Raw genomic sequence first — 12,039 nt, 5'->3', positions numbered from 1 at the left:
AAACATAGTAGGTCACGGACTACGTAATGGGTAATTTCAAACCTTATGAATCATCTAAAGTCTAAACATTGAGAAAAATAAACAAAAAAAAAGAAATAACTAACAAAACAATAATGAAGAGCGTTATTATAGCAATTTTGATTCATGAAAACATGTTATGAGAATGAAAATAAGCAGAATTTTAACAATTTTAAAAGGATATTATTGTCATTCTATGATTAAAAAATAATTATTATTGATTTTTTTTATGTATAAATATTATTAAATTAGTGATTTGGATATATTTGATATTTTAATATTTAGGTTGGGTAAATTTGATATTTTTAATATGAGATGGGTATATTTAAAATTTGTATGGTTTAATGAGAGTAAATATGAAATTTACTCATTTATTAATGGGTCACATAGACCCATGGTAGTTGCAAAAATTTGTACTATTGCACAAAGTACAAACTGGCCCAGTTTCGTAATTACAACGTTGCAAGTTGCAATCTTGATGGCAGGACTCACAGTTGTCGATTTGGTATTTGGATTTTTCACATTTTTATAAAAATTAATATTTTTTTCAGTAAAAGGCCTTTATATATATATATATATATATATATAACCATTTCAAATTGGTCGGTTCAATTAGTAGAACCGCTATCTTGTTAGTCAACAAGTTTAAATGTATGCATATTTCTAGTAAAACACTAAAACTGACATAAAATTAAACTCGTCAGGAAATTTTTCGCAGTTGAACTATGTCGATTGTTAGTCATTTAACCATAACTAAAACACTTATGCAACACTAAAATCGGTATATAAATCCACGCACAACACATATAGTGACGGCATACATAATGACTTGAAATTCAGAAACGACCGACAAAACTTTGTCCGGTAGATATATGACATGACACATAAAGCTTACAAGAATGAAGTGAGATTTTTTTTTTCAAACGGCCAACTGAAAAGTTTATTATAAAAATGAAGTGAGATAGTTGTTGTTTAATATCTTACGGAGTATATGTTTAAACTTTCTAAACATCGGACAAAGAAGATTTAAAATATCATCACGTTATTATCATATATTTTACAAGCTAAATATAAAATGTCATACAAGGATAAACAAGATTTTGTCATCCTTTAGTTACGTTTTTCAATTTATAACATGGTAAAAAGAAGAAAAATGTTTAAATTCGATGATTAAATAAATATAAAAGTATAAAATAAACAAAATAAAGATAAGTTATATTGAATTTTTAACATCAAAACAAATGATGTTTACTTAATCATATAGAATTTTGTATTTATACTTAAGCTTATAAAAGAATTCATGAATAAGGTCATCTCCAACTCATTTAAAATTTAAATTATTTTTCAATCTAAAATTATCATATAACTTTGAACCGACTATTTTACATTAAATTTTTTACCTTCAAACTTTTTGTTATAACCATCAAATGATCATTCATATTTTATTTATATAGAATACAAAGAGAGATTAAATGAGAAAGTTGCTTAAGTACAAAATAGAAAGAAGGGCTAATTTTTATTTTTATTTTTTTTTTCATTTTAAATTTTTTTTACTTTTTTATTTTTTTTGGTGAAATTCAAAAAATTAAAAAAATTTAAAATAATTAAAAATAAATCCCTACATGTGTAGACTTTTATACCTTACACATGTATGTACATGTGTAGATATCTACACATATGTAAGTTGTATTTTTTTTTTTAACTTTTTTTTTATATTTTTTTATTTTTTGAATGGTTTTATGTTGAAAAAATTATAAAAATGAAAAATACTAACTAAAAAATTTAACTTTTCTCTCCTTATCTTTTTAAGTTACTTTCTCTCTACATCTCTACCATAAAACACAATATAAAAATATCGAATAACTTCATAAACTATATAATAAATTTGCAAAACATGTAAAGCTATAGGAAGTAAAATATATAATTTACGTTGTTTTTCATTTGTAACACCATCATTTTTCGTTGGTTATAAAGATGTACCAACTAAACTCTTATAGTTTGTAGAAACATTGAAGTTTTTGTTGGTGTAATAAATGAACCAACTTACAAAAATGATTTCACAAAAAGTAAGAAATACCAACTGACAACCCAAGCTCATTTTTTCATCTTTTTTTTCTTCTGTCGATCGTGTTTGTGTGTGTGAAGATTTGTTTTATAGATTTTCTGCACAGAAAAACCGAACCTTATCCTTAAAAAACGCGTGTAACGGCCATTTCAGTGCTCACGGGCGTTACAAATGTACTAGGCGCGTAACGGGTGTAAGCCAACTAACCGGCGTGATAAGTAAAGAAGATTGTTAACAGCAGTTACGAATGTAACGGCCCGTTACAGGTAGAAATCAAAAAATTCCTCCTGACGGGCGTTAATAAAGTCACAGGCGTTACAAGCCTAGTTGAAATCAGCTTTTAACGACAACTCAAACACTTAACAGACAAAAGGACCGAAAGTGACACTTTTTCTAACGACGCCCACGCTTACCTTTGCAAATTACTTACCTTAACACTCGAGACAACCTTCGGACCTGCAATTCTCGACATAAAAACATTAGAAACTGAAAAGCAAACAAAATAAATAAAAATAAAATAAAATCTTTTTGTATTTTTAACCTTTTTCAATTTTTATGGATATTTATATTGTAAGAAAAGAAAATGATAAGAGAAAATGAAAAATAAAATAAAAACAAACTCGGGTTGCCTCCTGATAAGCGCTTAATTTATTAACGAGTCCTAAGCTTGACTCGATCACCTTTACTTTCACTTGTTGATGGCATAAAAGCCAATTTTGAACACTTCCGCATTTTCTTCATTTTCCTCATAGTAATGCTTCAAACGGTGTCCATTCACGATAAAGGTCTCATCATTGCCAATCAACTCCATATATCTAGATGAATAACTCTTTTTCACCACATACGGCCCTATCCATCTTGACTTGAGCTTCGGTGCTTTAAGTTTGTACTTAGATTGGAACAAAAGCACCTTGTCACCGACTTTAAACTCCTTTCTCTTGATCTTACTATCATGCCAAGCTTTTGTACACTCCTTGTATAGCATGGAGTTGTCATAAGCTTGCAACCTCATTTCATCCAACTCGTGCAACTGCAAAAACCTTTACTCACCAGCCAAGATTAAATCCATATTACAATTTTGCAAAGCCCAATAGGCTTTGTGCTCAATCTCAACCGGGAGATGACAAGTTCTACCATATAGAAGCTTATAAGGGGTAGTACCAATTGGAGTCTTGTAGGCGGTTCAAAATGCTCACAAGGCATCATCAAGCCTCTTGGCCCAAATCTTTGGGTTATCATGCACGGTCTTTTCAAGAATCCTTTTCAAAGCCTTATTCGTGTTTTCCACTTGGTCGCTTGTTTGAGGGTGATAAGAGGTGGAGAACCTATGGGTCACCCTATACCTCTTTAAAACCTTAGCAAGCTGATGATTCGCGAAATGGGTCCCGCGATCACTAATTAAGGCCTTTGGTATACCAAATCGACTAAACAACTTTTTCAAAAAATCAATAACTTTAGCATCATTAGTCGGAAGGGCTTTAGCCTCGTCCCATTTGTACACATAATCAACGGCTACCAAAATATAAAGAAACTTATTCGATGGGGGAAAGGACCCATAAAATCAACCCCTATACATCAAAAACCTCACATACCTGAATCATCTATTGAGGCATTTCATCTCTTTTAGTGATATTACCTTGACGTTGACATGCATCGCAAACTTCCACCAAGGTCTTAACTTCCCTGAAAATGGTAGGCTAATAAAATCCTACATCGTATACCTTTTTTACTGGTCACAGACGGTCCATAATGACCACCGGTAGGGCCATGGTGGCATGCATCCAAAATTTCCCGGGTTTCAGCACCGGCAACACATCTCCTGATCATTCCATCTGCACACATTCTAAACAAATATGGATCTTCCCAAAAATAATGACGTATCTCAGAGAAGAACTTTCTCTTTTGTTGAGAAGTCATATCGTCGGGAAGAATGTTAGCACCAAGATAGTTAGCAATGTCCGCAAATCATGGTACTTCTTCACCTTGAACCTGCATCAAATCTTTATCAGGAAAGTTATCATCAATTTCATGCTCTTGCAACTCCTTAAGGTGAGGGTTTGCAAGCCTACTTAAATGGTCGACCGCCACATTTTCCGCCCCCTTTTTATCCTTGATCTCAATGTCGAGTTCTTGGAAAATCAAGACTCAACGGATGAGACGAGGCTTGGCATCTTGTTTGGAAAACAAATACCTCAATGCGGAATGATCCGTGTAAAAAATAGTCTTATTTAAAACCAAGTAGGGACGAAATTTGTCAAAAGCATACACAATGGCTAACAATTCTTTTTCAGTCACGGTGTAATTTTGTTGGGCCGAGTTGAGAGTCTTACTAGCATATGAAATGGGACGAAAATGTTTATCCTCCCGTTGCCCTAAAACGGCCCCTAAGGCAAAGTCGCTAGCATCACACATTAACTCAAAGGGTAATGACCAATCGGGTGAAGTCATAATCGGTGCATTAGTCAATTCTTTCTTTAACAAGTTAAATGCGTTAAGACACTCATCATTAAACACAAACAGGACATCCTTTTCCAACAACTTGGTCATTGGCAGGGTTATTTTTGAAAAATCTTTGATGAACCTGTGATAAAAACTGGCATGACCCAAAAAGCTTCTAATTGATTTAACATTAGTGGGTGGAGGTAATTTAGTTATGACATCTATTTTAGCTTTATCAACCTCTAGATCCGCCTCAGAAACTTTGTGCCCCAAAACAATCCCTTCTTTAACCATAAAATGACACTTTTCCCAATTCAAGACCAAGTGTGCCCCCTCACACTTTTCCAACATCCTATCAAGACTCTCTAGACAATTCTCGAATGAACTACCAAAAACCAAAAAATCATCCATAAAAACTTCCAAAGATGTTTCAATCATGTCTTGAAAAATGGCAATCATACATCGTTGGAAAGTACCGGGTTCATTGCAAAGACCAAATGGCATCCTCCTATAGGCATAAGTGCCATAGGGACAAGTAAACGTGGTCTTTTCTTGGTCCTTAGGGTCAATGGGTATTTGAATGTACCCAGAAAACCCATCTAGAAAGCAAAAATACTCGTTACCGACAAGCCGTTCGAGCATTTGATCGATAAAGGGTAATGGGAAATGGTCTTTGCGGGTTGCATCATTTAATTTCTGATAATCAATACATACCCTCCACCATGTGGCAATTCTAGTGGGAATCAATTCATTCTTTTCATTTAAAACTATGGTCATCCCACCCTTTTTCGGTACACAATGTACTGGACTCACCCAAGAACTATCCGAAATGGGGAATATGATTCCCGCATCTAACAACTTAATGACCTCTTTTTTAAAAACCTCTTTCATATTAGGATTTAATCTATGTTGTCTTTGCACAACCGGTTTAGCATAATCAACAAAATTTATGGTGTGCTTGCAAAATTCTGAACTTATACCCGGAATATCAGAAATTTTCCATGCAAAGGCTCTTTTATGAGCCTTAAGGACGGTCAAAAGTCTATATTTTTCATCCTCCAACAATGAAGATGAAATGACATCGGGTAAGAAAGATATACCTTTAAGATAGGCATATTCGAGATGATCCGGCAAGGGTTTGAGTTCCAACTCGGTAGGAGGACTCTCGATCAATGTAAGCACCCGTGTGCTTTCACTAGCTGTGATCTCTTCAAAGGTCTCATCCTCCGGTGGAGTTTCATCAACACTTAATGCCATGATTTCTTACACCATCTCTTCAACTAACACTTTATCTTTTTCATTACAAGCGAGCAATGCTTGTCCATCTTCCATGTCCAAGATATCCATGAGCTCTTTCTCCAAAGCATCTTCTTCTTCTTCAATAACATCAATCCTGAAACAAGATTCATCACACGAGTAAGGATGCTTAAGAGCTCTATCAACATTAAAAACTACCCGGTCTTCTCCGATACCTAAGGAAATCTCCTTAGCCTTAACCCGAATGATAGCATCCGCAGTCATAAGGAAGGGTCAGCCTAGAATTAGAGGCACAATAACATCCACCTCCATCTCAAGAATATCAAAATCTACCGAGAATATCATATGACCTACCTTGATTTGTAAATTTTCCGCTATCCTCATGGGATATTGGAATGATCGGTCCGCAAGCCTAATGCTCATGCAAGTAGGGGTCAATTCACCTAAAGACAACTTTTTATAAACCGAATAAGGCATCAAATTAATGCTAGCCCCTAGATAGGCTAGTGCCTTATACAATATAGCACCAAAAGAACAATAGATAAGAAAACTCCTTAGGTCTTCCAACTTAGGAGGAATCTCGTTCTTGATCATGGCGGAACACTCGGCACTCATGACTGCCGTCTTCGCCTCTTCCAACTTCTTCTTATCCGAGATGAGTTCCTTGAAAAACTTTGCATAATTTGGCATACCTGCAAGAACATCAACTAAAGGAATAGTAATGTTAACATTTTGAATCAAATCAACAAATTTCTTGTAATTTTCCTTGATCTTTGCCTTCCTCAATCGTTGAGGAAATGGTATCTTCGGTTGATACGGTTTAACCGGTGGCTTCTCAACAGTAGGTTTCTCGACAGCTTTGAATGGAACGGCCGGTGTCTTCACGGCTGGGTTCGGCTCCATCTCAATCTCATCATCAACAACTTCATCAGTTTCAACCCGCACAAGAGGAGTAGTATCATCAGGTAACGGATTTGCATAATTATAAGTATTACCTGCTCTTGTTGTGATCGCATTCACTTGCTCATGTCGAGCATTAGAAAGGTTGTACTTTGATCCCGATCCTTGGTTATTCTGCTGAGGCTTGGGATTTTTCTGAGTATTGCTCGGTAGAGTACCGGGCTGCCTATTTGAATTTCCTAGCCTTTCCAGCTTCGTTTCCAAATCCTTGAAGGTAGCTTGAGTGCTCTTAGTATTCTGCTCCAACTTATTCGTCAAACCATCCAAACGAGTAGTGACCGCATCCAAAGCCGAATGCATCTTCTTGGATTCTTCCGCTACTTGCTCGTTTGTAGCTCTCTGAGCACCAATGAAATCCTTCACAATATCTCTAAACTCAACAGTCGCGCTCTGTTGACTATTAAACCTGCTGAACCTGTTGCCACCATACCCATAATTGTTAGTATTAAAAGAAGATGAGGGATAAGAAGTACCTGAATTCTGGCTTTGATAACCGGTGTTCTGACTGAAGTTTCCCTGTGGTTGATTCTGAACATAATTAACATCCTGAGCTAGCTGGTCCGGGCAATCTTCCATGTAATGCAACTGTCCACAATTGTCACATCCATCTGCCATTACCTTAATATCTCTTTCAAGACTTCTGAACTTGTTATCTTGGTTGTCAGATCTCTCATTCATTTGGTTTGAGAGTGCTTTGACCTCAACAACTAGTCTTGACTCTTCACTACTTTCTACCTTAGCAAAAGTCTTATTCATAGTTCGCTTACTTGGAGTTTCCTCACGGGTTGAGAATTCCTTGGCCATATCATCAAACTACCTCCAAAAGCACCTACAAGTTCCCTTTTAGTTTTTCTGAGCAAACCATCATAGAAGATCTCAGCCACTGCTTCAATATTCAAATTATGCCCTGGACAGTTTCTGAGCATTTCCTTGTATCTTTTCCAAGCATCAATCACATCTTCACCTGCATCTTGAGTGAATGCCCTGATCTCGTTCTCCAGCTGTCTTTGAGTTCTTACAGAATAGAACTCATCAATAAAACCTTCCCGAAGTTCAGCCTATGTAGAATACAGATCATCCGGTTGTTCCTTGAGCCAAGCTTTTGCATCTCCACAAAGAGTAAGTGGAAAGAGCTCAAGTTTCACTGGATCAGCTCGTCTTTCACCATACTGATACAACATGCATATCTTTTCAAATCTCTCAAGATGGCCATGTGGATTACAGTTTGTAACTTCATCGAACTTTTCTTCTTCAATACTCTTCAAATGATTCCCCTAAAGAGAGAAATCTACCCCGATAGCTGGAGGAGAATGGCAGTGCCTTGGTTAGCCGGTACTTCCCTCCTTTTTTTTGCCTGTAGGGACGGTTGTTGGGATCAACTGGTTGTGCTTGATCACCCATTCTTCATATTTGAGCTGGTTGATTTACTCGAGGGAATACTGTTGAACGGTTCGGTTAAGGTGTTTTGATTTTCTCTTCGAATTCTGGTTATGAATCTTTACCTGTTGTAACACCTATGAGTTGATCATTTAAGTTTTCAAGTCAAAATAAAGTTTTTTTAGTGAATACGACCTCGTAAATCGGTTTCAGACATGTATTTTAAGTCAACATCGTAATTTTAAATTGGCATCGTAGTTGGAGTTAGCCTCGTATTTGTGCCAGCCTCGTATTTAGGTGGCCGCATCGTATTTGGTTCGACCTAGCATTAAGGCCTTGAATGAAAACCTTCTCTTTAACCCTACCTATAAATACTCTCATTCTCCACACTTACTCATTTTTCCATCAACCTAGCCTCCTAACAAAAACACACACACACACTTTTGCTACCTCATATTCCCTTTACTACCTCACCATTACTACCCCATAAACAACAAGTTTTAATAAAATCCAACCTTACTTTTGTTTAGATTTAATGTCAAAAATAGTTTTTCTACCTTCTAAGCATCATTTTAAACATCTATTTTGGGCAGATTTGATGTAAGAATCAAAACCCTTTTTATGTTCTTCTTTTTTTTTTCGGTTTTTCTTTCAATACACACACTACACCCACCAAGTATCAAACTTTTTACGTCCAAAACGTTTAGAATCATATACTACATCTTTTGTCAAAGTTTCGTGTGAAGTCCCTCACTCGATGGTTTAACCCACAAGTGTAAAATAACAAGTCAAGTAATCACTAGATAGAACTAGTATTAAACGTTAAGTAAGCACTAGATTGGACTAGTATTACGATAAATATAAATGCAAGAATATATATAACGTAATACGTACTTAAGCAATATAAAGATAAGCAAGTAAGTAAATGGTGAGACACAATGTAATTTTCAAAGTGTATTTTATTTATTGATGTTAAATAAAATACAAGGTTGTTGCGGAACAAGATATTACAAAGTAAGTATCTAAACAACCTATGAATTACAAGTGATCTAATCTTTGCTAAATAAACTCTTTGATCAAAATACTTAAAGTTGTAAAGTATGACTGTTTAGATCGAGAGTATTTGAGGAAAGGCACCAAATTGCAAAAGTATGTAATTTGGACGAGGAAGTGACTTGGTATTTATAGGCAAAAAGAATAAATAGAATATTCTTTTTGCCGTACAAATATGGTTACATGCATTTAAGGAAATTACTTTAATTCCTTAAAAGCATTGATTAAAGTATAAGAATAAAGTCACATGATAGTGACTTGTCTACTAATTAACCAACCACCTTTACATGCGTGTAAGGATTTTAACAAAAGACAAATGGATTGTCCGGTTAAAGGCATGTAAAGGCATAAAGTCAATTCCTCGTAATCAGTGTTCAGACTTGTAAGGTCTAGAATACTGACAAAGACTCTAGTCAGGAGATCTAGTAAGTCTTCCAGTGAGCTCCGCTATTTGTCAGACTTCTTTCTTCAGTGAGAATGTTCTTCAGTGGAAAGATCTTGACTGGAGTGAAGTCCAGTGAACAAATCTGGTGGAATCCAGATTCCTGTACAAGTAAGTTGTTCACTGATCTTCACATAATTTCTGGACAAATTTTCAGAGGGCTACAGTAATCACATCTAGAGCGAGTCCAGTAAATCTGGACCTAACATTTCGTGTGATTTCGTTATCAAAATCTTGTGATATAAGAATTTTTGTACATTTTTTACAAACTTTGTTCAAATGGGTTTTCGGGTTTAAGTCCGTTTTTCGAGTTTCCGACTTTAGTATTGTTTTCCCATCATATTAGGGAGTCTAAAAGTACAATCTGATTATAAAAACACTTTTCAGATAGAAAGAAACGATTAGGGTTTTCTAGAATGAATTTTGGGGAAGAACAACCAAGTTTGCGACCCCGTCGAAATGAGACCTTGTATTTCCAGTTGGACCTCGTATTTCAAATGTGACCTCGTATTTCAGTTTGCGACCTTGTATTTCAAATGTGACCCCGTATTTCAGTTTGCGACCTCGTATTCCAAATGTGACCTTGTATTTCAGTTTGTGACCTCGTATTTCAAATGTGACATCGTATTTGGAAATACTACCCCAAATTTACTAGCCTCTTAATTTTAGCCTCTTATTTTAGCCTGTCAATTGCAATTTTGTCCTTTGGTGAAAATAAGACCCCAATTCAATTTAAGACCTCAAGATCAATAATATCCCGAATTTCAATTGAGACCTCGGACTTCGATTATTACCCCGATTTGGTCAACCATGGTCAACTTTAGTCGATTTGGTCAACTTTGGTCAACTTAGTCAAACTTGTAATTTGGTCAACCTTGGTCAAACTTATAAAAGTTGGTTTAAATCAAACTAGTACGCTTTTGGACAAGATAGTCAACAATTGGTGGCACGTTAAGAGCACGTTTACCTATAACGAACACATACTTAATTATGATAACTTGAAACAGATTATTGCGTGTCGGTTACTTGCTAACTGATATCTTGCGTAGCATAATCATGTTGCTAGCATTCAGGTGAGCTTCGTAGCATAATCATATGATAGTATATTGTGACAACCTATTTTGACTATACGATTGATAGTCTATTTTGATACATTTTGATAACATATTTGGATACATGTTGATAACATATCTTGGGATACATTTTGATAACATGATTTGGATACATATATGATTTCATGAGTTAGATACCTATTGATTTACATTATGGTTACATTATGGATACATTTGGATGCATTGGATACATGTTTTTGAGCACGGCTGGTTGTTGAACCGTAAGTCCCTTCCTTTGTTAGCACGGCTGGTTGTTGAACCGTAAGTCCCTTCCTTTGTTAGCAAGGCTGGTTGTTGAACCGTAAGTCCCTTTATAGTCAACCTTAGCCTGGTACCGTAAGTGCTGTCAACCTTGATAAGTCCATGGCAACCTTATGATTATGTTAACCGTGATAAGTCCATGGCAACATTGTGATTATGCCAACATTGTGATTATGGCAACCTTATGATTATGGAAACATTGAGTATACATTAAATGCATCATGTTAACCTGACAACCTAGACTACAATACTACGAACTCACCAACCACTGTGTTGACGCTTTTTAGTATCCTTTCAGGTGCACAGGTTAGAGGTGGCTGAGGAGAGTAGCATGGAGCCTTTATAGCAGATTTTCGACTCTAGGATTTCTTGTTGCTGCTATGTCATCTTATGTTCTCTTTGTATTAGTATGGCATTATGCATAACCTTTGATCCCCTGCGTGAGAGTTGGATTATGCTTTATTTGTGTTTGGATTTATGTTAAATGTTTGTGATAATCTATGATAAGACTACCTATATTTGTGGATTCATTTAGTCTTCCTATGTAATATCCATGACGCGTGTACTATGCGGCGCATCCCGAGTTTTCCGCCTTAGTCGGGGTGTGAATCCTGTTTTGAACAAACCACTTGCTTCAGTAATTCTGGAATTTGGTTGACCGTCAGACGATGAAGATTTCTTCGAATAGTACTGATCCAAATCAACGTCCGGTTGGTCTCGATCTACGGTTTCTGACTCTATTTTGTTGGATGTGGAGGGCTCCATGTTGTTGTTTTGCACTAAGCGACGTTTGACTTTTCCCGGTTTGACAAGGGACTAACCAAAGGTCTGCCAGAAGCTCTTGTGTTCATCAACTACAAAGAACCTGCACAATCACCACAAGACAAAACGTTAACCGCAACTGGGATAAGGAGAAATAAAATAAAAAAAAGCAACTAATAAAGCAATTAACTTCCTCACAAATGAATGCAAGAAAGGATCGAACCACTAAATTAAACAATCACTTAAAGTAAGTCCCCGGCAGCGGCGCCAAAAACTTGATGTGTGAAATCTAG

The 12,039-nt window shown here is 35.9% G+C and overlaps 2 protein-coding genes across 2 annotated transcripts; both read right to left on the bottom strand.

Moving 5' to 3' along the window:
• Positions 1–2,771: 2,771 nt before the first annotated feature.
• LOC122597086 lies at positions 2,772–4,000 on the bottom strand. Its single transcript, XM_043769720.1, has 3 exons — positions 3,805–4,000; positions 3,280–3,595; positions 2,772–3,123 (listed from the first exon to the last, which is right to left on the bottom strand). The coding sequence occupies exons 1-3, from the start codon at positions 3,998–4,000 to the stop codon at positions 2,772–2,774; spliced, it is 864 nt and encodes a 287-aa protein (XP_043625655.1).
• Positions 4,001–5,785: 1,785 nt separating this feature from the next.
• Positions 5,786–7,495, bottom strand: LOC122597085. The gene is made up of 2 exons (XM_043769719.1): positions 6,223–7,495; positions 5,786–5,898 (listed from the first exon to the last, which is right to left on the bottom strand). Exons 1-2 carry the CDS (start codon positions 7,493–7,495, stop codon positions 5,786–5,788), a joined length of 1,386 nt encoding a protein of 461 aa, XP_043625654.1.
• Between the last annotated feature and the right edge of the window lie 4,544 nt (positions 7,496–12,039).

Source organism: Erigeron canadensis, chromosome 4, assembly GCF_010389155.1.
Source record: "Erigeron canadensis isolate Cc75 chromosome 4, C_canadensis_v1, whole genome shotgun sequence".
Lineage (NCBI taxonomy): Eukaryota > Viridiplantae > Streptophyta > Magnoliopsida > Asterales > Asteraceae > Erigeron > Erigeron canadensis.
The sequence above is the reverse complement of the archived record's forward strand: the minus strand, read 5'-3'. Positions and strand labels throughout refer to the sequence as shown.